We start from the raw sequence: 27,824 nt of genomic DNA, 5'->3' as shown, positions 1-27,824 counted from the left end.
AAAGGACTTTCATCAACCTGTCGAGTAATTTTAATTTGAAAACTTGCTCTGGCCTCGAAGAAGTCTTCCAGCAAAAACTGACGATTCTTGTTGGAATTGATCTATCAGAGTTTATACAGCTCCATCTTGCGCGAAAGCCACAATGACCATAATTCACGGACGTCAAGCACACACAATACAAACGATTTGCTCGAACCTCAAGGGCTTCAGAGCTACAATACAAATTCAATTTGACAATGAGGACAAAAAAATTAAACAAAATGCGATGTAAATTTACGCTGATATGACAAATACTTAAAAATGTTTTGCTAAATATTTTTTAGCTTGACAGTTTTTAATGAGTCGTCGACAGTGTAGTTCAAATAAATTAATGGCGCTGTAAATATGACTTTTGTCTTTCGTCATACACTGTCTTGAAATTTACTTACGTCCTTTTCATATTAGTGATAGTTTACTGAATTGTCCACTGCCTTGTCTCAAGGAATGTTAAATCAACTCGAAATAATGATACGAAATTATTTCAAAAGTTCCTATTCATGTAAAATCGTTCGACCTTCTCCCCAGGGCTTCGTCACTACAAGTTAGACAAGAAGCACAACGTTTTCCGTCGGTATGATAAAATCATCTCGACAATTTGTGCACGATGAAACATTGAGCCAGCTTTACGCACTCTGTAGGAGTTTTAAAACATATTTTAGGCGCACTTTTACCAGAATAAACAATTCATTTCTCCTCCATTATTTGACATAGTAAATGTTTCGTTCAAGATGACAGATAAGACAGATACCAGAAACTGCATGTGTCTTTCTATGAGACACCATCGTGTATCGTGTATGTTATAGTCTTCATCCTGAACTTCTCATCTTACACTTAACGAAGGGTAAATTATGATTTGCCTGGTTTTTAATTAAGCATTCATGAAATAATCAGTTCGGGAAGTTAAACGCTGACAACCATAGCAATACTGCTTCCGTTGAAGGAAAACAACTCAAGGCCACTCAGATACTGGCATTACATCGTCGTTTTATAATCGATAACGGAATCCTTGGAACATTTTAGCCATCACGGAAACATTACAGCATTTAGGTTTTTAAAATCATGTAGGAACATTAAGCTCGTAGTACATCAAGGTGGTAAGACATCCTATGAATTTTATTCGTACCTTGAATTATGCATTGCCTCTATTTCATTTTCTACGGTCTTCTTAAGGACAGGAGTTTGTGAGGAAACGGTTGCTAGATCCTTTTTTCCTTATAACTCTACTTTTGGTGTGCTGTCTAGTAAAAAAAAGGAAAAGAAAAAAAAGAAAAGAAAAAGAGGAATAATAGGTTCCGCGTAACTTAACCAGCCCACCGAGGAGAATACTGGAAAATGGAGAAAAATTAATACTGCCTTCATTTGCGTATTTTTGCCTATCTGATAACATAGGAATTTAGGATAATTTTCTATGTCTCAATTCCGTGCTCAGAGATTTCCTCACGATTTCAGCTGCGATAAAGGAGGTTAACACATAAAATGCTTGGGACAAGAAAAACTTGAGTAGAGTTTTTAATTGTTTTTGTTGAGGTCGCTGCTACCGCTGTTATATTTTAAATTCCTAATTAACTTTTTGTATAAAAAAGGCCCTGGATAAATAGCTCCAGCCCTCTCCCTCCCAAAAACGGTGAGAAAAAAAGGGGAAACAAGAACAAAAATTGGAAGCATCAAGCATCACTTGTCTTTTGTGAAGACACAAGGTTTGTAGAGAGCATTTTCGATATTATTCTAGGGGAGAGAACAAAAGCCATTAATAAAAGCTATACGCAAATTTTTCTCAAGTTCCTTTTCTATTTCATGATCGATAAGTCAAAAAAAAATTCATTTTTCTTAATGAACCTTTTTTCTCTTTCTCATTATACAGGTCCTTGAAAATTCCGATTTTTCCTACTTGAGTTTACACGATCGCCTTTGTTATTTAGACCAATTATCATGGAAAGAGGAAATTTATGCTAATTTCCATTGAGACAAGACATCGAAAGAAATCGACCTGTTGTTATGAACGAAACCGTATTATGAAAATAAATTTAAAAAAAATGCTTGCAGCTGTCAGTTCCATGTGGAAATTAATGCAAATAGCGCAAATGGATGTTATCCGCTTTGCTCGACGGAGAGAATTGGGTCTCTTAAGAATATCTTCACATGTTAACATACGTATAAGACCCTTAGACCAACATTGTAAAAATTTCGATCAATTTTTTTAGAAGGTCTGATTGACTGCTAGGAAAAGCAGATACTTAGACGTTAAGTTTTACGTTAGACTTTTCAATCCAAAAACTATCAAAATTTGAAAGATCAAGCATATTTTTAGCCTATTTATTCAGCCTACTTTTCGTTCATTCCTACAAAAAGACAAACAACTTGCAAAATTTATCGTGCTTTTAATATTTTACGTTTAGCAACTTTGGTAATAATAAAAATTTTATTCAACAGAAAAGTCATGTTCCCGTTTTAAGTCCGCTTTAATTTGTCAGTTTTTGGAGTTAAATACGCCGACGTGTTATTCTTACCAAACTTCGCTCCTAAAATCGTCTGAAAATGTTGACAATCAAACCTATATATGGTTAGATGTTCTTTAACTACACATCGAAAAACGTATGTACCAGCATTAAGAATCTCTATTCAGAAATTTTGGTTTCAAATGTGAAGTGAAAACGACTCGACCTCGATAAAAACTGCAAAAGAAATGATATATTCTTATTGAGCGAGAAAAAATAAAATCTTTAACAAGTTGGCTAATTAACATTTACAAGCTGCAGAGAGACCCTGCTCTTCGACCTTAATTTGCATATCAAAAATTCACTACTTTGTACGAAAGAATCCTCAAACTGCAGGCGTTAATCGGGCCGAAAAAGCATGTCAGTGCATAGTTTATACACCAATGAGGTCACGGATTGCCTCAAACCTGCGGGTATATCTCTAGCTTCCATCCACCAACTTCTTAAAAACAACGCAAATCCATGTGTTTGCTCAATTGCACTCGTGTCAAAGATCATTTGCATGATTCTTGGAATTGACCAAGATCTCCTTCTGACAGTTCAGACTTCGTTCGTTTATCTTCTACGTTGAAGATTTTAGGTTTTCACAGCAACTTAATTTGAGATTAGACGCCGAGTTGTCCTAAAACGTTGCGTAAACGTGATCGGTCGTAACGCTTGAGCGCTTGCATGACTTACAAAGTAAACAAAGGTGATCGGAAGGCGCCTTCTCGATAATTTACGTTGAAATATCAGGTCATGAACTATGCAGTGTGGAGAAGATCAAAATTAAAGAATAAAATTTGGCACTCTGGTCATAACAGACATATTGCGTCGCTAAAAAGGACACAAAAACAAGTTAAAATAGGTTGCAGTGTTTATATTTACAAAACAACACGCATACACTCCGAAACAATTCTTGCAGTTTCTCCCGAGATTCAGTATAAAGGAACCCGATGTAATCTGCAAGATCCTGCTCTAGCAGACTGCAAGATTCCAGGATTTATTTTTCTGTTATCTATGGGGTAATATAATAATTTGCATCAACTCTAAATTCTGTAAAAAATGTAGCGACATAGATCTTAGGGCAAGTGCAACTGTACCAACCACTTCATTACATCGAGCGAAATATTCTCTCGTTTGGCCCTCATGCTTACCCTAAACGATACATGTGCGCAAGGATTTAAAGATAGTTTTCCTCTTTGAGATTTTCAGACACATGTCGTTTTATGTTCCCTCACATTCATTTTTTCAAAATTAATTAAAGATGAGTTCTCCTGAGCTCTTTAATTTTGAACGAACAGAAAATCTTTCTAAGCAAATGAAGATCATCGCAGTATATACTCAACTTAAGCAGTTGAGAAATAAGGCCTGAAAAAAAAATTCAGGCCTGAACGGGAATCGAACCCATGACCTCTGCGATACCGGTGCAGCGCTCTAACCAACTGAGCTATCAAGCCAACTGGGAGCTGGTCAATTGTGACTTTCGTAATCTTTCGTAAACGGGGGATCTTAAACCACTGAAATTCCATAAATTTGCCAATCAACTTACAACCTACTCCTTGATACATCAGGAATGCACCAAGAGTGTCGAGGCAGAACTCCTAAGATACCTTATAATGATTGAGAACGATCCAGTGGTAGACAGCTGCTATACTTAACTCAGGGCCTTAGCGAGACGACGCTCTGAATGTTGATTTATACGCAAACTTGATCTCAAGAATAATAGCAAATTGTTATTTGGAAAAGGAGTGCCGTAATTCATGATTGGACTCAGCCAAACCATCCAGTATCGGATCTGGCTTCCAAGACCTTCACTGGAATACTTTTTAAATTGTAAAAAAAGTTTCAGGTTTTCCTCCGTTAGATAAAATTGGTACAGACTTAAGGTTAACGAGACCTGTGAGCCAACATTGAGTTCCCGACTAATTTTTCTGAGTGGGAGCCTTGCAAATTGCCTTCCATATATTTCAAGGTTCTTCTATTTCAAAATCATCACTTTTGCCATAATTTGAACGGAATTCAAACGAGCTGCATGGCAGTCGAAGTTGAGGGATAAGACAAAAGGATCTGTGAAAGGAAATCTTTAGAAACATCTACTTAAGAGAGAATTTTTCTGGAGACCGCGTGAAATCAAAAAAATGTGGCACATGCCTAGAAAAAGCCCTACCTTCATACTTCGCTCAAAGATACCTTAGGGTAAGTCTATAAACGTGGTATAATTTTTTTGTTCAGAACTGTTTTTATTTTCTAGAAAATCACCAAACACTGTATCGAGCCCCAACCGCCATAACAGTGGCCGAAATGAAGCCGACGAGTAGGGCAACAAAAACGTTATTCTTCAAAAGCGCAAAAGAAAGCAAGTCTTTTCGAATATTATCTATTTGTATACGAGGTATTAAAAAATGATTTCAATCTAATAACGGGATTATTGACATAACTATGAATTATTGGCGAATATTTGAAAATCGCCAAAATTTGATTGATTAAAAATTTCATTTTGGAGCAGTTTTTCAATAAAAATTTTTTCTACTCGGTATAACTCGGAATCACTTGAGATGAGCATTTCTGAAAATTGGAAACGATGTTCTTTTCAAGGATATAAAAATTAATTTGGGGCTCTTAATTACTGCGAAGAAATAGCCCGATCTATTTCGTGGAAATCGCAACGCCGCCGTTTAAATAACCGCAGATAATCCAATTATTCTTTTATTATCGAAGCCATAATTTCTGCAAATCTTACCGCTTTGAGCTGTGCTTTATCAGAAACTCAATATGTTACCCTTGCCTTCTGAAACCAGTGATTAAGGAGTGATGTTTCCATTATTTTTGTTTCAAATCGCCATGTTCACTTGAAAAGTGTTTACAACGTCCTGCTTGACCATTTACAATACTCGAAGCTGTTCATAAATCATCGCAGACCATCGCAACTCTTGACTTATTTCTGCTTCCATACAACTCCAGTATATACAAAAGTCTTTTTTGCACGATAAACCAAGATGCTTTGATTGCTTACAGTTTCAGTTAAGAAACGTTTGTTCCCCAAATGGCACAACGATGTTCACCAACGAAGTCGTGTGTCATCACTCATGTTTGTCACGCAATCACGCTAAACGTGCACAGGACACCCAGACAGGCATTCGTCTGCAGACATCGCTGTACCGAGTGCAGGGCCAACTAATATTTATTTCTTAGTCAGTGTTATGTTTTAAACAAAAACCTGCGCGAATTCACTTAAAAAACGCTGTAGATCTCTTTTGAGTGTTTTGAATCAGTGCCATTCTGAAAAACTACTTTTTGACGTTTTCGTAAATTTAGTCACCCCCTGGTACTGACTATACATGCGTTGTTATCGACTCTATTTCCACGACTTCGCACTTGCAAAGATTATATTTATCAATAGGCACTTTAAGCATGACGTTTAACGGCCAACGGCAAACGCAAGCTTGCCTTTCATTTTGTTACCTATTTATGGAATTCTTAAAAAAATCCTGCACAAAAAATAAAATAAAATAACACATTCACGACAAACACAAACCTACTTAATTCCCTGTACACACGCCTAAAGACAGACGACAGAAATTGAATTTTTGACGTTCGCGGGAAAAACAAACGTCATGCGTAAACTCTCAAATGACGAACTTCCCAGTTAACTAAAACAACTGGAAGTTAATTGTCTAGTGGTCCGTGATTATATACATCACCTATGTGAGGCTCAAGTTGACCTTGTTTTGATACAAAACCCTGTTATTTTTTATATGCAAATCCTTTAATTGTTATGCTAACCAGTTTTTGATCTCTATCGTGTCAAGGTCAACACAAACCTCGCTTTCATACAGAGGCCTGGTTAAATATCACAGAACTGTAAAATGGTCTATTGACAGAGACAAAAACAGTTTTTTAATCCTACCCTCCCTTTCGCTTTTCAAATCACTTGCCCGTCCCCTCGCACCAACAACGCAACAACGCCCCCTAAATCTATCACTCTTCCCTAAGAGCGGTTTTGCGGTGTAGTGAGTGGCCCTGAGCCCCTGACCAAAATAAATATCTCGGTCCCAGGCCGCATGGTGAGATAACGAAAGAGGTGTATTAGTTTTTGGCGACAAGAAGTTAACAAAAAAATTAATAAAAAATAATTTGATTAAACCAGCTCACGCTACAAAATTAAATGGCTGGTTAAATGTGTGCTTCAGTGGTAGTACTAATTTAAATGTGCCAATTTTGTTTTTACTAGTAACTTCTTGTCCTGTTTGTCATAGCGTCCTATTGTAAATTAACAACATTACAAAGACTTACCAGACCCAACAGGGAGGAATATTCCCGTGCGTCGAAGGATTGCCTTCGAAAGCGCTTTGTTTACACCACGGTCACCCTTTCGTGATTTCCCTTCCTTGGCATGCCTCGATAATTCGGATGGAACACGGCACCGTTGCGAGCCTCTTCGCCATCCAATGCCCAAAGAGGAGCGATGGGCTGGGCAGATAGTCATGTCCGAAATATTGTAAGGCAACGTGAATATCGATGCCCGTGCTAAAATGAGATCGACTTCCGATTCAACATCATTCACGCCCACAGCCTGTTTGTGTGCTGAGATGTCTTTCTCACATAAGCGCAGAGGGACTATAAGAGAAGCTTTTCCTGCAACTCGACTTCGCTTATCTTGGGAGCAGCATCCCCCAACTAATCTTTGAAAGGAGCAATTGATTTCCATTTGGTACGCTCACCTCTTAAAAAGATCAGCGGCCAAACGAAAACACCATTTTAGTTTGCTTTGGAAAATTTATGACGCGACGCTCATTATATGGTTAGAAACTGTGCCTAATCTAATTTATTTTCGGCTTCGGAATTCGAGCGTTTAATGCTTTCAACGGAATTTGTTATTAATGTCGAAATTTCCGACATCAAAGATCTGTTATTTTCAGCCATAGAGCGAGCAATGAAGTCCTGGACAGCTGGATCAACGGCCATGATGAAGCGAGAGTAAAGGAGAAAAAATTTAACTAAATTGTTGACAGCAAACAGGAAGACTGACTGAGCTAGAATGATTAATATTCCACGCTAAAACATTAAATACTCAAAACTCTCCCCTGAGAATGCTAAAACCTCTCAATCGTGCCATCAGAATAGTAATTTCTGACTAATTCGTTCCTAGTCACTCAACCGTCAGAAATTACATTTTCTATTAACAAAACATGACGCTTACGACATTGCTGATCCTAGCAGTTTGCAGGACGCGTATCATGCATGAACTTCGGAGTGGGCCTTGCCCACCACAGACTCTCCGTTGCTTAGTTGTAGAGCATCGGAGGGCGGAGTCCAAAGATTTGAGGTCGGATTCTCATTAGGACTCAGACATTTTTCTTTGTCTCACGCTCGTGACGAGACGAAAAAAAAAATTCTTTCTTTATTTCCTTAGTGGGCTTGAAATTTAACCATCTTTCTCATTCTATTTGTTACCCTGTGGGTGTTTTCCAAATAATTCGAAAGGTTTATGCATAAGGTGTTCTATGGAGAAGAAACCCAACTTCCTTTTATTAGAGGGACGACGTTTCTAAAGAAATTTTGGTGCCGCGTAGATGGGAGAGTAACACTGGGTAATTTAGTTTTAGCAACTGAGTTAAAAACGTAGATTGGAATCCGTAAAGAGTTTTAAAGCTGACGTTTATAGCGTTCGTCCTTTGTCAGAGCGAGTAACTACGGACTAACGCTCAATTCGTCAGCTTTAGACTCTTTCCGGTGGCTAATTTAGGTTATCAACTCAGTTGACAATACCTAATTGTACCTTGTAGCCTCCCTTACTTTCTGCTGAGCATCATTTGGTTCTGGATATAAAAATCATTATGAAGTCCAGGGAAAACCTACGAGTACGACGGGAATGACAAAGTATTCTCGGAAACCAGAGTAGGTTTTGTTTTCCAGCGAGTGTTGAGGGCAGCAAATTGAACTTTAAAATTCAAAAGGGCGAATGCTCGCAGGACTAATACCAGTTTGAGATATCTTACATAAGAAAATAGAGGCATAACCATGACAACGTCCTCAAATGTTTATGGTACTTTAGCTGCTTTATATTAGCACTAATTAATCTGTAGAGTTGTAATCGGACAGTGCAATCGGACAGTCAACTGTAATTGGACACCTGTAATCGGGCAGTTAAAGCAGCTAATCACTTTAAGTCCACTCCTTCAAATCCCCCAAACACAGAGTTGATTATAATAACCGTAGCAACAACCATTTACTCTACCAAACAGTGCCTCTAACAAAGATATTTTCTCAAGTAAATGTACATGTATTTGTGTTTTTGCTAATTCTGTGGGATTTCTTGAAAAGATCAGTTTCGCATCAAATAATTGATTAAAGGGAAAATTGATCAACGAACCTGTTTCTTTCAGAAATTTGTCTTGATAAACTCAAGAGGAGAGCTCATTAAAAAAAAAATTGAGATTATTGCCCAATTAAACCTTGATAATAATAATACATTTAAAAGGTGTCGGAAGGCCGTTGATGTCTCACTAAAGGAGAGAGATATCTCAACAAATCAACCTCTCACTTCCTAAAGTTCAGAAACCCCTCCGGAGATTATTGATTATTCACCCGATGAAATGATAAACTTTGCGCTTCAACAACACTAGCGAAAGTAGCTTTAACAACACCAAAAAGATATAGTGCAATCTGTTTTGTTTACTGACATCTGGTAATTGATAATTCATTGTTTCATGTAACCTTACACTGATTACATGAAGATAATTTGAACAGCAGGCGATAAGAGGATTTGGCCCTTGGGAAAGTCAATGCAGATTTTCTAAAGTGCAACAAAGACACATAAATCTCGGAGTACTTAGATGTGCTATTTGTCTAAGGTTCTCTGTCAGTGTTAAATAAAGCAACCAGAGTAACAGATCACACCATCTCTGTTACCGGTCACATACACACAAATAACCTGAAAAGGTTATTAAATTAGGTTTTAACTGGTCTTCATTTCGGAGCTCTTTTTGTTGGAATGGCTTTGAAAGAACTTCTAGCGTAGACATCACTCAGATTTTACCCATTTCAACCAACACGCTTTCCTATAAGATTCACCTGCTATGGTATGATTAAATCAAAATAAGGAATACTAAACTCCTACAATTTAAACTACTTTATTAAACAACGTATCATGATTCTTTTTCAGGAGCTACTCGTAAAGGTTATACAATAATTGTCCTTTAAAAACTTACTTAAGCCCACTGCAGACTAAAACTTAGCTCTCTACTGAAAGAGAATCTTCACAAAATACAAAATCTTTTAAGTATATCACAGTACTGAGTACTGAGCTATCTTTTGTAGAGCTTCCTAGATATTCGGTCTTTTCTGACTAAAGAAATTTGTATTCCTAGCTGACCGAGTCCTTATATACCGTCATAACGTCCTTCAAAACATTCCAGAATTCGAAGCTTACAACGCAACTGTTGTGGCAGAAATAGATCGTAACCACATAACCCATTAGAATGTTCTAGTTTGCCGTGATATGCCACCAGAAAGTTTGAGTATCGATGTCATAGTGACTAAAAATTCTAGAAATTATTTATTTCTCTATCCACAACACACCGAACACGATTTAAAAATCATGATGCTAATGAAAGCACGACTGAACATAGTAAACAACTTGCTTATAATCACGGACCGCCGTGACCCAACGTGGAAGGATTTCAGACAGAATAAAAACTTCATGTACAGAAGGCGTGGGTATCAAAAGCTGCTTTAGTTTCTAACGACCTGAGTAAACATCAAGAGTTCAAAACGTTTTGTAATAAGCAAAATACAACGCTCAAAGTTTTGCTTAAAACTCACTGAAGATGTTTGATTGGAATAGATAGAGATGATGATAAAATTATTTGGAAGCTCATTAATGCCCATAGTTGTTGACACCAGCTGAGGGTGGGGGGAGCCTCCTCTAATACTCGGATAAACAACAATTGTTCAGTCGACTCTGATGATGATTTCCGCCGAGGTTATAGAAACGTCAATCAGTAACACTGACAACCTTCAGTCACAACTTTTCAGGAGTACTCTTACTTGGAAGATCAAACTACGCGGTTCAAAGGTACTCTTCTAATCATAAAAAGACACACAAAAAAACACTAATCATAAAAAGTGAATCATGTGAAATTCTTAAAGTCCCTGTTATACATTAATGTGCATGTGCCAATAACAAAATCGATTTGTGAATCCTTTTGTTGAGCAGAATGACTTGCTTATAGCATTTAGTCCGTGCCACAGTAGCGCAGATCACAAGAAGGTACCTTTAGCAGTTTGTAAATAAAGTAGGATCCGCAGTCTTTCACTTTTATGTACCTTGATTTCTTGCAACAATCTCCACCTCTGGTAAAGCAGACCTTGGAGGAAACCTCACCATCTGCCAATGTGGGGTGACCACCTTTTAGCCAGCCTGAGAAGGCCGCACCACATCTTCTATCCGGTATGCACTGGGTTGGCATTTTTGTTCCTGCATCTCCTACGAAACGATACCATTTCTCGAATATTATGGATGAGGAATCGTCGTCACATTTTCCTTCACCATTGGGTGTGTTGTAAGTGCTCTTTCTGTCAGCATCGCTCAGGTTTCTGTAATTATAGCACGGATCGGCTAAAAAGTTGAATTTAGGTTAATGCGATGTTTTATATATTTCGTTATGAGAAAGCTTAAAGAAAAAGCTATTATATAAACTGCGGTGGTTTAAAACGATTTCCTGCCCTGAGAAGAGCCGGGAAATCCTTGTTAAAAAGGCGTATAATATTACGATAATTTTTTACACGTGTTTGATATCACCAATCAGCTGTGTCAGGTTAATAAATGAAAGGCAAAGGGTTGACCGTTCTCAATCCAGGGACGTATGTCGAGATTTTCTCGAATTATGGCTGCTAAAGAAAAGAAAATTCGTATTTCTAATAGACAACGTCACTCAAAATTTCCTGGAAGGGGAATTAAAACAAAATACCAAAAGAAAAACCTAAAGTTAGGTCCTTGACCTGGGTAATAGTATTTCTTGTGACTGAGAACGAAAATCGACAACTGGAAGATTTGCCACAGGCCGATTTCGGCCGTGTACATAAAAATATTTCTTTTGTCGGTAAGGAAAAATTCAATAACTGAGAATTTTGTGAAAAGAAAGCTACGCCCATTGTCTGTTTCTGTAATGGTTCAACGCATTTTTTCCATCTTGAGCCTTATCGCCGATGCGCTTTACGACCTTTTTTTCGCGGATTGTGAAACCTATAATTTCATGTTTTAAAAAGTCGAATTTTCTTCCTAGTAAAGGCCTATTGTGTTTACATGATAAACAAAATGATAGATGGTCGCTTGCAGATATGAAACAATGATGTCATTATCGCCATTGTCTTCAGGAACACTCATCTCTTTTTATACAAGGTATGCTAGTAAAACAACTCTTGCAAAGATGATAGTGCTTTTCTTCCCAATGGGAATGGTTACAAAAGAAACCCATCAAGTACCTTTGCAGTCGCCTCCATTTTCAGTATATCCGGGGTGACAAGTACAAGCGTACGATCCTTTGGTGTTCGTGCAGGTAGCATTCACGTGACAAGAGTGATTTCCTTTACACTCGTCAATATCTGAGAAACCATTGATAAATTTTGCACTTTATCATTTTTATGACTCATAGTTATATAATTCCTGTTATCATTGCAAAATATGCAACAAAATATGTAGATCGTGGTAACTCTTTGCATAAACATGCATAGACAACGCTGTTTAAAATTATGAAACGATTAACAAAAATGAGTTATATATGGAAATATCAAAACTACCTGAACATGAGCGTCCATCGCCGATGTATCCCACTTTACATGTGCATTTGTAAGAACCATATGTGTTAGTACAGTTTGCATTCACGTCGCAGTCACTGATGTTAAATTTACATTCATCCATATCTAGAATGTAGAAAGAGAAGTAGTGACTAAGTTAGAGCAACTTGAGAGAGGCATCCTCACTAGAACTGATCCAAACCAAATATTACGATAATGATATCAATAATAATATAATTTATAGTAATTTCATGATACTGATAACTCGCCACAAAATAAAATAACTGAAGCAAAGTTATAGGACCTACCTTCGTTAACCATATCACAGTAAATCAGTTTTGCCTTTCCTTTCCTAGTTGGATCTAACCAGTACTTGCTGCTGCTTATGGTGTATTTACCTTCACTCGCCTTTATTTCGAGACAAGACAGCGCCGGTAATTCAGGGATAGAACCTAAGGGAGCTGAAGTAAAGATATGTTTTACATTTACTTCCTATTCTTAGCTCTTCCAGGTGAGAAGGAACCAGGCTGAGGATGGAGAAGATTTAAAGAAATAGAAGTCACATAGATAGACATTTGATTTCTTACCTCTGCCGATCAATCGCCGGATGTAAAACCAAGCGGGTGCTGAAAGGAAATTCTCTGGTCTCGCCTCCTTGGTGCGGTTATTTAGTTCACATATTTGGTATTTTCGATTGTAGTTGTAGCTTTGGCACGCAATCTCTTGTCCACATTTGACATCGCAAAGCTGAGGAGCTGCCAGTGACCACCTTTTGAAGACATGACCCTCGAGAGCCATTCCTTGTATGTTTACTTCTGTCCTACATTGATCATTAGCTGTGACAAACTCCATGGTAGAAGCGAAAAGGACGAATCTTAAATGGCCGAACAGCCACCACATACTTCTTTGCTTGAGCTGAATCTGAAAATATTGAGAATAGGATCATAGAAAGAAAAAAGACGAGTTTCCCCTCAACAAAACTTGTTTGATACCAGATGAAGCCATATAGAAATAATACTACACGTACATTAAAACCTTGCCTGTAAATTTGTTCAGGCACTTTCTAGTTCATGATGTGAGGAGACAATTTGCACAAGGCTCAATAGGATGCCAATCGTCAAGGAAGATCAGCACAATTCTGAACATTAAACTTTAATTTCGAAGGCTCCTTCAGTAAAATCTACTTACGAACAAAAACTTAAAATAGAAATGAAAATAGACTGGCACATATTCTGGCTTCTTCATTTCATCTCTTTATACTTATGGTGCATATCGTAAAGTCGTGCAGGGCATTCTTATTAATTCTCCGGAGCGATATTATTTTGGGGGAGATAGGACAAAACCCGTAAAGAAAAGCGACCAGCCAATCTTTTTTCAAGTTTCTTATCTAAGTCATAGTGCAGAAGTTGTAAAAAAATTGCATTTGATAATCAACTATGGCTATTAAGACCGGTTATCATGGAAAGAGGAAATTTATGCTTAAGCACATTAACACGTGCCATTGTTTTTTTCCCGAAAGATAAGTAAATTTAAAACGAAAGAAGTCAAACATTATACATCTCTGATGGAGAGTAGTCAAGTTATATTTTCCTTTTAATTGTCTACAGATGCCACTTGTTATGTGTCTCAGTCTTTGTGAATATAAGTGGGGTTCGGCAAAAACTATTTTTTCCTGTTGAACGTGGCTCTTTTCTTTACTCAGTTTATTTTGTAACTTTTACTCTTTCTGTCTATGTATCAGCGAAGAGAATGAAAGTGATATATGAAATAAGATTGCACTCATAAATGAATCGAACGATGGAAAATGATTGGCAGTTTTCCAATCACCTTTGCCAAACATCAAGCAAGTCATCACAAGCTACGAATATGAAAAATGCGAAAAATTCCATGTTGGCTTCAAGATTACGGTCTTCTATTTCTATCCCCACGTATGCCACAAGTTTTAGGTCGATCACCAGCTCCCAGCAGTGGCCCTAGGAGCCCAAACCGACCTATTGCCTATTTTTATGAAGAAAGCGTCTTATGGAAATATATTAAATACACTATTTTGTCACTTTTATTCTTTCTGTATCAGCGACGAGAATGAAAGTGATATATGAAATAACATTGCACTCAAATGAATCGAACGATGGAAAATACATGAAACAAAGCGTTCAGCAGCTGTCGGTTCTATGTGGACATTAGCGCAAATGACCCAAATGGTTGTTTTCCGCTATGCTCACTCCATATTCTTAGGATAACAGATGCCTAAACGTTGAAGTTCTATTGGACTTTTAATCCAAATACTTTCAAAATTTGAAAGATCAAAAAATGCATCTCGTGCATTTTTTATTCATTCCTACCATAAGATAAACACCTCGCAAAATTTATCGCGCTCGGATTTTTGACTTATAATTATTTTTTTAACCAACTTTGGCAATAATAAACATAAAATTAACAGAAAAGTCATGATCCTGTTTCAAATATTCTGTACTCTGTCTGTTTTTGGATTTGAAAAGACGAAAGTGACTCTTTTTTATACTTAGCTAGCGAAATATGAAACTCTCTCCCAGACACTTACAAAACATTCAATTTCTAGAATTCAAGCAGGAGATCCTCAGATTTGAAGCTTTTCCACAGTAGATCTACAAGTTATATTTCTCTCTGCATGCATAATGTTGTATATAGTTTATAAATAACATTGGAATTGTGATATAGCATATTTTTATTTTATTTTAGCTTATTTTCTCGAAGATATTAGCTCTTCAGCTACACTGTGAATTTCGAGCATAAATAAAGTATATTTATGTATGTATAGGAAAGGATATTAAATAACAGAAAGTGGAAAAAAATATTGTATACTGCCCGACCCATTATGTTCGTTGAGGGCAGTGTGGATTTAAGACCTTTCGTCCAGAGGCCCCCAATGCTGTTCGCCCTTTGCCTTCTTCTCAGCTCTTCCCAGCTGACTTCTCTTTCCCCCAATTTTTTTTTTCAATTTCCAGGGATGAGATTAATAGCAGATTTTAGTGCGACATAGGGTGTGCGACAATATCCTTTCCTCACGGCCTTTTTCTAACTAAACGACCCTTTTTTTTCAATTTACCCGTGACGACTCACCCACGAAATTTCCTCACGACAATTTAATCGTGTCATGTAACCCGTGAATATTGGTTATACGTTTTCCTGTAAAACTTGAACTTAAAATAAAACAATAGAAAATAATGGGACCGTTATTTTCTCTTAATAAGAGAGATTAATTAAAGGGACTATTTTTTACCCTGTTCTGACCTTATTATTTTGTTAACGTTTGCTAGCAGTGTACAGGACACGTGTCACGTAAGAAGTTTGTAGAGGGCCTTGCCCATCATAGAGTCTTTGTGGCTCAGTGGCAGAGCATCGGAGCGCGATATTTGAGATTGGATCCTCATGGGGACTCAGACTTTTCCTTTGCCTCTCTATGTCTTTACCGTACCCAAAATCTTGCCATCTTTCTTCTTCTATTTACAAAACATTAGGCTAACGACGTTTCTGATCTTAGCAGTTTGCGGGACGCGTATTATGCTTGAACTTCGAAGTGGGCCTTGCTTACCATAGAGCTTCTCTGGCTCACTAGTAGAGCATCGGAGCGCGGAGTTCGAAGCTTTGAGATGCGATTTCAAATGGGGTTCCAGCATTTTTTCTCTGTCCTACGCACGTGAAAAGAGAAAAAACCTCTTTCTCTATTTCTTTAGCGAGCTTAAAAACTTGCTATCTTTCTTATTCAATTTGTTACCCAATCTATATTTCCTAAATTACTCAGCTCAAAAGGTTTATGGATAAGGTGTTGCACTGAGGAGGAACCCGAGTACCCGAGTCCCGAGTAGGTAGGGGGTAAGTTCCTTAAGAAACTGCGGTGCTGCGTCGGTGGGAGAGTGCAACAGGGTAATTTAGTATTATCAACTGAGTTGATAATGTCAATTGGCCACCGTAAAGAGTTTTAGAGCCGACATTTAGAGCGTCCGCCTTCCGTCAGAGCGAACGGCGAAGGGCTAAAGCTCAAAATGTAACAAATTATTCTCGGAAATCAATGTAATTTTTGTTTTCCAACAAGCGTTAAGGGCAGCAAATTGATCGTTAAAATTAAAAAAGGGCGAGTGCTTGTAATACTGAGAACACTTCGAGATATCCTACAGAAGAAAGTGAAGGTAGAATTTGCATTTATAACTCGCCAGGTTCATTCTCAAAATATTCCATAAACCTTAAAGCCAACCATTGTATGAAAAGGTGCAAAGGGAAACTAAAAATATACCAGCATATATTCAATTTTCTTTATTCCATCTCTATAAACTTAGGGTGCATATCGTAAAATCGCACAATTCATTCTTATGAATTCTCGCTTCCAAGCCAGGCCTCTTACCAGGACAAACATTCTTCATTCAGCGAATCATTCAGCGAAACAATCCTCGACTGAAACGACAACAAAATCACGAGAGCATCCACATTCAACCAACGGAAAAACACAGTATCCGTGATCGGGTGGTCTAAAGCTATCAAAAACAAATAACACCACAGTTTTACACGCAAAACATTCGATCCTTATGCACAAACAGCAACGCCGGCAAAAGAACGGCGATACAACATTTGACGTCTGCATGAATAGTTACGACGTTGCTGAAACATACAAGCAACTAGGAAGTTTCCTCCTTTCCCAACTGCAGAATCGGAATTTACCGAGACGACGGATTGGTCATTTCAAACACCACACCGGGAGATACAGAAAACATCAAAAAGGAAATATGCCGCATCTTCAATCACAATGGGCTACGGATCACCATCGTAGCCAACGAAAAGACCATCGACTTCTTAGAAGTCACTTTCAACCTGAACAAAAGCACCTACCAGCCCTTCACAAAGCCTAACACCACACTAAAATACGTCCACCACGAGAGAAACTACCCACCGACCACCACAAAGAACATACCCGCCGGCATAAACGAAAGACTGTCATCCCTTTCATCCGACAAAGCATTCTTCGACCAAGCCACCTCTCCACATCAAAAAGCACTTGAAAAATGCGGATACCGGTATACTCTATACTACGAGCCACCTATAACTAACAAACGAAAAAACAGAAAACGAAACAACATACTCTAGTACAACCTCCTATTCAGTAAAAACGTCAGCACCAATATCAGACCAGATTCCTTGACCTAGTAGACAAGCACTTCCCGAAAGACCTTAAACTTAGAAAAATTTTAATCGCAATACATTCACGGTCAGTTACAGCTGCATGAATAACACTTAACAGACCATCGACAACCTCAACAAATGCATTTTAAATTCATCCAAACACACCGATGACACCGCGGATAACACCAACACAAAAAAGACACCAAAACTTGCGACTGCCGACAGAAGAACACATGCCCACTTAACGGAAACTACCTTCAATCATCACACATCTACCAAGCCACCACCGTCATACGTGTGTGGGTGTGTAATCACAAAACAGGCTTGTAGGGGTGAAATTATAGTGTCTTTATTTTTTTCCCCATCCTAATATATACATACATATAACTAACTGCAGACAGTACTGTTTCGGCCTTCGGGGCCTCATCAGTGCAGTACTCACACATGTGGGATCATTTAAGCCATGCCAGAGTGCTCTAACTCGAAAACTAGTGAGCATGCGCACGTATAAAAAAAGTTAAACTTTTTTTAAAAAGATACGTTTAAATATGTATTTAAAAATGTCAATTTTAGAACCAGATCTTAGTTCGAGTGGAATCGAGTTTCATAGTCCTGGTGCCACCACAGCAAACGTTCTCTCTCCATAAGTCTTTGGTCTCGCTTTCGGAGTCGCCAGAAGTTGTTGAGAAGAGAACCTTTTTTAGGATAGGGGTCGTACGATCAAATTTCCTAGTAAGTGTAACAATTCGAGCTGCTATATTTTAAACGGATGGTAATCTTGAAACTAGTAGTGAGTTGTAGTTAACTAATATTGAAGTAATAAAGGCGTGAACAACAGTTTTGGCAATCTCTTCTTCAATTTACTTTGTAATTTGGGCGACTACTCAAACATACAAACCATACACTGCAACACACGTTTTCTCGTACCCATTATTGCCATAACCCCATTTGAACAAGTCCTCACTGTACCAGATTTGGAATTCTTGGTTCGTTTCCACCGCCAGCGGGGTAGAGAAATTATCAAAGAGCAGTTGTGGCGATTCGGTCGTGGCTCAAGGCAGGCTGTAAAACTTGCAGCTCCAATAATCTGATAGGAAATCACTCTTTGGGAGAAGAAGATTACGGTTTTTGTCAGTTATCAACGTGGCCATTTGGTTGGGAATGAGACGGTTCCAAAGGCATCCCCATTTCGATAGATAGCTTGGGTTCGATGAATGACAGGTCACGTAACCGGATTTGTGCGTTAATTTGAATGTAATGATGTTACCCGCTTTGGCAGTTCTAAAGAAACCATACGAATAATCTCTTGCCCCAAAGCAAACTGTAGATGGTGTCATCTGTATCCATCTTACTGTTGGGAAAATAACCAGCATATAAATGATGAGTTGATTTTGAACAAAATAATGTGAGTTGAGTGAAAAGAATACACGGCAGGACAGCCAGTCGCTTAGTCAGGCAGATGGATAGGAAAACAAGAGGGACAAAAGGGGATTCGAATTTGAGAAAGTTATGCAAACCCCACACGCAGCATAACCTTCAAGAAATTTCCTAAAGGAAAGCATCCTAAAGGAAAGAGGCCCCATTAGGGGTCTGGGTATCCCGTATCCCATTACTTTTTGGTCAAAACATTCCGTATCCCGTTAATTCTTGTGGTTCGTATCCATATAATGCCAGTTACCATGATGACGTCGTTGAGTGTGATATGTTTGGGTACCTGATAACGAAAAACACATTTTTCCTGGGGCGTTTCCTCCCTGTTTCGTTGATTTGTTCCCTCGGCGATCCGTTGTCGCACAGCTCTCCTGTTGTTGTGTTTCTTGCGGATCGTGGGCATCCATCCACGTCCCTATCGATGTTATCAGAGTGAATTCTCATGTGAATTGACTCTTTGACCCTACTTGTGAAGGAATGAGGATCACGATCAATAAACGTAACTTCGTTCCAGAGTGGTGGATGTCCGGTGTTGTAGTCGTGCTCTGAAACGGCGGAGGTCTGGGTATGGGCAAGTCGGATTTCTCGATCATGCTCCCTAATTAAATCCTGCATGGGTCTTCCTGTCTTGCCGATGACTTTACCGCAGTCACAGGGAATCCTGTGAACTACGCTGTCTTAATAAACAAAAAACAAACTAAACCCTAACCCTAAGTTAGGACACTGTTTGTATTGTGAATCATTACAACCATTTCACCTGCACACAAGCCGGGTAGATGTACCGTGATCTAGTGCTTACGTCGTGGACTTGAATTCCATCCAGGGGAAAGTAATGGATGCTGCTGCCGAGGGTTTCTTGTGTTTCAAGTTAGTCGTAAAATGACTACGATGATTCTTTTGGACGTCTTTACTTTCTTCCTGATCTTGTGGTTGAACTCCATGCATCTCTCTGAATATCTTCATCTTCCATTTCTAGTGACTCATTTGACATTCCATTCCCAGTCTCCCTAGCAGTCAGTGGATCTCCATCGCCCAAGCACTGAACTATATAACAGTGGTATTCGTCTTCATTAAATACGATAAGGTCGTCTTGCCTGCTTCCTTGTTTTGGGCAAACATTCTTCCACTAATTATGGAAATGAGCGAAACATATTGATAGCTATCAGTCTAAAGGTGGTTCCTCAGTATTGCACTGGGCATCCCGTACTGCGCACAAAAATCTCGTAATCAAGCGAATAATTCCGACAACACAGTATTGTATTTGAATAAATGAACCATGCAAAGAGCGCGATTCTCGTTAGCTCTTGAGCTAAAAAAGTGACCTCTATTCTTCGTACAAATTATCCCCTTTAAATTGGAAAAATTTTTAAAAATCATCGAGGGCAAAAAAATGTATAGTTAAAAGCACGTTACTTGATGATGCAAATTATAACCTTGAAAAAAACTACTCGAGGAACATTTTGAGTCCATGTCGATTAAAACTACCTGATTTTTTTCCACATATCATATCAAAACGTTGTTCCCTACGTTCGAGAATTTGTACTTTGTTTTTTAATTCAAGTTTTTTTTCTTAATTTTTACCTTGAAAACCCTTGCTTCCAGCTACCGAAAAATGTACCGTGAAATGAGGCGCGTGAAAAATTGCTTGTAGAGGTTTAAATGGGGTAAGTTTGGCCCGTCATTTCTCTCAAACAAGCGCGGTGACCTTTCTTTTTAACATTGGCAAGGAACATTTCAAGAAAGAACAAAGTACTGCAAACCTAGTCTCAAAAGATGTAGGACTAAATAAAATAATCCACCATTTATAATGAGGGTGAATTACGGAGTAGAACTACACTTTAGGATAAATGTTTGACTACTTCTGGCACCATAATATGAGTTAAAAGGACGTTTTAGATTACTTTTCGCTTTGAATAGCTGGGATTGAAGGAAACTTATTAAAATCACCTGAGCAAGTTCGTCCATCTCAAGTGTATCCAGTGAGGCATGTACATACATGCGATCCAATGGTCTTGGTACAGTTAAAATTCACATGACAAGAAAGATTTCTTGCACATTCGTCAATGTCTGAGAAATTACTGGCTTTCAATCACAATGCTTGGAGTATGATACATGTATAAACCTTCTTATTTTGAACACTGAGTGCGATAATTATCCTTAGAGAGTTGCTGGTCGCTATATTTTATGAAAGAGAAAGCTGGTCAGCGAGAATGTTCAGCATTTCGTGGTCTTGCTTTCAAGTGGGATTAAGGATTTTCATTTTCTACCATGGATAAAAAATATTAAGGCAAGGGTAACTACTTTATCAAAACAAACAAGCAAACAAACAAACGAACCAAGAAGGAAAGTAAAAATTAAAGAAAAAAACAAAAAAAACACAAGCAAACTAACACTTCTTAAAGTCATAACGAGGCAATTACAATCTAAAGGCCTTAACCTGTGCAGTTTCGTCCATCTCCGTTAAATCCAAATACACAGGTGCACACAAAGGATCCATTTGTGTTTTGACCAGTAGCGTTCAGGTGACAATCGTGAGTATTTTTTTGGCATTCATCGATGTCTAAAGAAAAGGTGGGAAAGAAAAGAAAAATTCTACACGAGTGAGATAAACATTGGTTTTTTTTTAACTCTTATGAGGTGAAAAAGCATATATTTGGTAATCATTGTGACAAATTAATTGTTAGACTGAACCAAAACTTCCACTGCAGCGGAATCTCTCCGGATCGTTAAAGATTCGCCTTGGTAGCGTTTCTTGGCAGACTTTTTTCGTGGATTATAAAACCTATAATTACATTCTTCAAAAAAGTCTACTTCTCTTCTCAGTAAAGGCCTATTGTATTTATATGATAAACAAAATAATACATGGTTGCTTGCAGTTATGAGATAGCGAGTTGAACACTCGAAGATAAATTCCAAATCAACACGATCCCGTGTATTATTCTCTATGCATTGAATGAGGACAAAATGGCCGAGTTTCTTAGTGATAAATTATCTAATTGTCTTGCAACGCGGCTGAATGGTGCGGCACTGTAGTTGAACGTGTCATGCAGGACTATTCTAAATATTGTAACGACGAGATTAATTTCACCTGCGCAGTTTTGTCCATTTCCAGTATATCCAGCGTGATATTGACATACATGTGATCCAAGGATGTTCTTGCATGTAGCATTCACGTGACAAGAGTTATTTCCTTTACACTCGTCAATATCTGTAAAATCATAAACATAAAAAAAAAGAATTGTAATTGGGAAAAAGTTGCCGAGCAAATCTTAGTCTTTTTGTCTTGTGGTTCTAGACTGAAGCACTTCACATTACCACTCACAAGAGTTTTCCTCGGTTCCCCTAAGTTCAAATGTATTATTATCACCATCGTCTTCAGGCCTACATTCATCTCTTTTTTATACAAGGTATGCTGGTAAAACAAGTCTTGCAAAGATGATAGCGCTTTTCTTTCCAATGGGAATGGTTACAATAGAAACGCATTAAGTACCTGTGCAGTCCCGTCCATTTCCAGTATATCCGGGGTGACAACTACAAACATACGATCCTTTGGTGTTCGTGCAGGTAGCATTCACGTGACAAGAGTGATTTCCTTTACACTCGTCAATATCTGAGAAACAATAAATACATTTTGCACTTTATCATTTTTATGACTCATAGTCGTCTAATTCCTTTAATTATTACAAATTATGAAACAAATGTTTCCCTTTTTGTGCTACATGAATTAGAAGTTGCGAAATTATATATCAGCACAAATATTTTAATTAGCAAGCTGACGGCTCTGAAACAAGCAAGAGTGTAGATCATGGTAACTCTGTGCATAAACATGCATGGCTAATGCTGTTTAAAACTATGAGACGATTAACAAATATTAATTTTAGTGGGAAATATCAATAATGTCATCTTCAAAATTACCTGAACATGAGCGTCCATCGCCGATGTATCCCACTTTACATGTGCATTCGTAAGATCCATACGTGTTAGTGTAGTTTGCATTCACGTCGCAGTCACTGATGTTAAATTTACATTCATCCATATCTAGAATGTTGAAAGAGAAACAGTGACTAAGTTAGGGCAACTTGAGAGAGGCATCCACGCTATAACTGATCCAAACCAAATATTATGATAATGATATTAATAATAGTATAATTTATAATAATTTCATGACACTGATAACTCGTTACAAAATAAAGTATCTCAGGCAAAGTTATGGGACCTGCCTTCGTTAACCATATCACAGTAAATCAGTTTTGGCTTTCCTTTCCCAGTTGGATCCAGCCAGTACTTGCCGCTTATGGTATGTTTACCTTCACTCGCCTTTATTTCGTGACAAGACAGCGCCGTTGATTCAGGGATAGAACCTAGGGGAGCTGCAGTAAAGACATGTTTTACGCTCGGCTCCTATTCTTAGTTCTTCTACATGCGAAGGAACCAGGCTGAGGATGGATAAGATTTAAAAGAAATCACATAGATAAAAAGACTTTGATTTCTTACCTCTGCCGTTCAATCGCCGAATGTAAAACCACGCGGGTGCTGAAAGGAAATTCTCTGGTCTCGCCTCCTTGGTGCGGTTATTAAGTTCACATATTTGGTATTTTGGATTGTAGTTATAGCTTTGGCACGAAATCTCTAGTCCACATTTGACATCGCAGAGGTGAGGAGCCTCCAGTGACCATCTTTTGAAGACAGAACGCTTGAGAGCCATTCCTTGTATATTAACTTCGGTCCTGCATTGATCTTTAGCTGTGACAAACTCCATGGAAGCAGCGAAAAGGACGAATCTTAAATGGCGGAACAGCCACCATATACTTCTTTGCTTGTGCTGAATCTGAAAATATTGAAAATGGGTTCATGAAAAGAAAAATCAGAGTTTTCTCTCAACAAAACTTGTTTGGAACAAGATGAAGCCATAAAGCAATCATATTACATGCGCAATAAAACCTTGCCTAAAAATTCGTCAAAGTACTTCCTAATTCATTAGTAAACGATTTGCACAGTGCTGGATATTATGCCAATCGTCAAGGAGGATCAGCGCAACTCTGAATAGTACGCTTTAATTTTGAAGGCTCCCTCAGCTTTTGAGAATGATAACTTTGATCTGCTATGGCATTTTGAAATGTCCTCCTGATAGGCTACCCCCACAGAAGAACGAAATCTCCAAATGTGAAGTAACAACGACTCGACCTCGACAAAGACTTCAGATTTGATAATATAGTCTAGTTATTGGGTGAGAAAAAAATACAGTCTTTAACAAGTTGGCTAATCAACATTTACAAGCTGCTGATTATCTTCATTTTTATGAAATAAAAATCCTGAAGATTGTTTAAATCCTCTATTTATCTACAAGTTCCGTAACCAAAAGGGCAAGAAAGGTTAAAATATAAATCTTCCAATCTTTATCCGATGACCAATCCTTTCTAGGTTATTATTGAAAAATTCAACATTTTGGACGGGGTTGAAACTTTCGCGACCCTTTGGTAATTTTTTAGATAAACAGAGCAACATATTGTTTACCAGAGCTTTTGTGTTGCGTAGATATAATCATGCAAAAGTTACTTAGTAAACCCTTAGTACTGATAATCTGCTTTCGTTGGAAAGACCTTGAGTTATTTTTGCTTTTCAATTGAACCATAACCTTATTTGAGAGTGAAGCCAACCGTTTTCTTTTAGTATGCAGGATTAAAGGAGCCGCGGGTTATTGTCCGAATTCAAATTCAGATTTTTCCTACTTGAGTTTACGCGATCACCTTTGGTTAATTAGACGGATTATCATAAAAAGAGAAAATTTATGCTAATTTCCATTGCAATTAAACATCGTTGTTTTGGCATCACGCCGGAGATTCACACATGCGTTCAAGATTTTTCTTCCGATAAATTCAGTATACATTAGAAAATTTGACGTTTTGCAAGAAATAATAAATTCAAATAAAAATAGTCAAAAACTATCTTTCTCAAACCAAGGCCAAGATGCCAGATGCCAGATGCCACCTGTTTTTGAGGTGAATGTCTTTAAACTAGTCCTTAAGTGTGTTTTTGCTCATAACTTTCCTGGAGACTACTGCAGAATACCCGAGATTTACTTTTGATACATAAACTATGTTTATGGACGAATATACATAGAAAAATATAACCATTCTTTATCATATGTTAGCACTGTTCTCTTGTAAAAATAATTCTGAGATGATCAAGAGTGTTAAAAATGAGCTTCTGTAGGATGCAGAAAGATCAAATTCTCGCCTGATAAACCACAGGTAAATTAGCAGAACATTAGTGTCACGTTTAAATGTTATTGAGAGAGAAGAGATGGGAATGGAACAATTTCAATGAAATAATTCGTATTTACTAAAGGTTGTGGTCATTTTGCATCCAATCTTCAATTTTCTGAATAAGAAACGATAAAAATTTTCGTCAAATACCCTCTAATTTTTCAAAAGTGAGTTCCAATCATGGGTGGATGTTGAATGCCGCTTTTTGACTTAGTGTTTGCAAATTGTTGTAACCTTAACCCTTTTTGTATCAGGAAAAGAGAATAAAGGAGTTATATAATTAACATTGTACAAATAGGTGAATCGAAGGATAAAAAAAGCTTCGCCGTCTGCGACTCACCTTTTCCAAAAGTCAAGTTAGTCAATAATGCATTGTAGGTTACGAACATAAAAACTGGAACAAATTAGATGTCCGCTTCAAGGTAACGGTTTTAAATTGATCACCAGCTCCCAGCAGGGGATTAAGCTTCCAAAATCGACCTGTTTTTATGAACGAAACCGTATTATGAAAATGAATTTAAAAATAGCTTGCAGCTGTCAGTTTTCTGTGGAAATTAATGCAAATGAGGCAAATGTATGTTATCCGTTTCGCTCGATGGAGAGAATTGGACTCCGAAATTAATCCTTAGAACAACATTGTAAAAATTTGGATTAATTTCTTTAGAAGGTCTAATTGACGGCGGCTATCTTTAAAAGATGGAACGGGGAACGGGGAACGGGGGAACAAGGGAATGAGGGAACGGGAGAACGGGAGAGCGGGAGAACGGGAGAGCGGGAGAACGGGGGAACGGTAGAACGGGGGAACGGGAGAACGGGAGAACGGGAGAACGGGAGAACGGGAGAACGGGAGAACGGGAGAACGGGAGAACGGGAGAACGGGAGAACGGGAGAACGGGAGAACGGGAGAACGGGGGAACGGGAGAACGGGGGGACGGAAGAACGGGAGAACAGGAGTGGGGAATGGAATGAGGAATCGTTAAAAGCGGAAATCTTTAAGATGTAGAATTTTTAAAAGCAGGAATCTTGAAAAAGGGGAATCCTTAAAAGTGGAAATCTTTAAAATGTAGAATCTTTAAAAGCAGGAATCTTTAAAACGGGAAACCTTTAAAAACAGGAAACCTTTAAAAACAGGATTCTTTAAAAGCGGGAATCCTTAAAGCGGGAATCTTTAAAACGAGGAATCTTTAAAACGGGGAATCTTTAAAATGGCGAATTTTAAAAGCGGGCATCATTAAGTGGAGAATCTGCTACATGAGGAATCTTTAAAAGCGAGATTCTTAAAAACAAGGTTTATTAAATAGGTTTTATGAAGAGTCTAAAACTCGGTCGAAATATTCATAAATTAACTGAAATCACCTTTATTCGCGATTTGAAATTTGACCAATGTAGATATCAAATAATTAAATATCTTTGATACCTCTACTTTTAACACGTGCACTTGAAATCGGGCCTAAAAAATTTTTTTTTGCTAAGGCTTCCATACAGAATCGAAACAAATGAATTTACAAGTATTCCAACATCAACGCATAGGTATTTAACCAACCTCAGTCAAGATTCCCGCTTTTAAAGATTCCCAGTTTTAAAGATTCTCGCTTTCAAAGATTCCCGCTTTTCAAGATTCCTATTTTAAAGATTCCTCATTCCCCAGTCCCCTTTCTCATATTTCCCTTTCCTTCATTTCCCGTTCCTTATTTTAAAGATGGCCACGGAAAACCTCAGGAAAAACAGATACTTAGACGTTAAGTTCGCTTGAACGTTTAAATTAAGAAATTTTTAAAATTTTAAATTTAATTAACAGAAAAGTCATGTTCCCGTTTCAAGTCTGATTAAATTTGTCATTTTTTTGGAGTTAAAATACACAGACGTGTTATTCTCATTAAACTTCGCTCCTAAAATCGTTTGAAAGAATTGGTAATCAACCCTGATACAAAGCTCTTTAGCGTGCGGATATCTCCCTTCATTAGGTGTTCTTAAACTGCTCAAAACTTCATTCGCTTGGAATCTGACCATATTTACTTTCATATCTAAGTGGTTTGAGTTGCATGATCAAGCTTTAGGTAATTCCTAACGTTAGTGATGCTTGATTCACATGTCCTCACATGTCCTCGAGGTTCCAAAGTCTTTAAGACAATGACAGTTAGGCCTTTTTTGGTATATACATTATTCTAATTGCGGATTAAGCTTCGAGGTAAACAAGGATATTTATGACGATGACGGCAAATTTAATAATTGATTAGGGCTAATTACTACTACTCCTACTCCAACCATTATTTTCTTCCAGATGTGCCCTGGTGTTTGATCATGAAGTACAATAGTTTATCAAGGATTATTTTCAAAACAACTTGCTAAAACTGTTTTTGCATAAGGACTCTTATAAACGAAAAAACTGCTTCGATCACTTCCCCCTGAGTAGCATCTACAGCTGGATATGTAAATCATTATAACGTCCATTTAAAAAATACAGGTACTAGACACAAATCACAGGGGATTCTCGGAAGGAATGTAAATTTTTTTTCAAAAAAATGTTAGGAGAAGGAAACTGATCATGAAAGTTCAAACAATGCGAAAATTTACAGGACTATTACGACTTTGAGATAACGTACAGTAGAAATTAAATTTCTAACACACCAGGGGTCAATTCAATAAAACTTTTACACTTGTA

General features: G+C 37.8%; 1 protein-coding gene and 1 pseudogene across 2 annotated transcripts in view; both read right to left on the bottom strand.

The window, feature by feature from the left end:
• The window catches only part of LOC149052844 (uncharacterized), a 327,679-nt pseudogene extending 319,987 nt beyond the window's left edge, over positions 1-7,692 (bottom strand). The window contains exon 1 of the transcript XR_016186452.1: positions 7,579-7,692. The product of XR_016186452.1 is annotated as an uncharacterized LOC149052844 (transcript). The remainder of the gene's footprint in view (positions 1-7,578) is intronic.
• A 14,686-nt stretch (positions 7,693-22,378) lies between these two features.
• Positions 22,379-27,172, bottom strand: LOC149052843 (uncharacterized). The gene is made up of 5 exons (XM_089181836.1): positions 27,083-27,172; positions 23,391-23,724; positions 23,117-23,266; positions 22,812-22,934; positions 22,379-22,506 (listed from the first exon to the last, which is right to left on the bottom strand). Exons 1-5 carry the CDS (start codon positions 27,170-27,172, stop codon positions 22,379-22,381), a joined length of 825 nt encoding a protein of 274 aa, XP_089037962.1.
• Positions 27,173-27,824: the final 652 nt, after the last annotated feature.

This window comes from Pocillopora damicornis, chromosome 1 (genome assembly GCF_964200805.1).
Source record: "Pocillopora damicornis chromosome 1, jaPocDami1.2, whole genome shotgun sequence".
In the NCBI taxonomy this organism is placed as follows: domain Eukaryota; kingdom Metazoa; phylum Cnidaria; class Anthozoa; order Scleractinia; family Pocilloporidae; genus Pocillopora; species Pocillopora damicornis.
The sequence above is the reverse complement of the archived record's forward strand: the minus strand, read 5'-3'. Positions and strand labels throughout refer to the sequence as shown.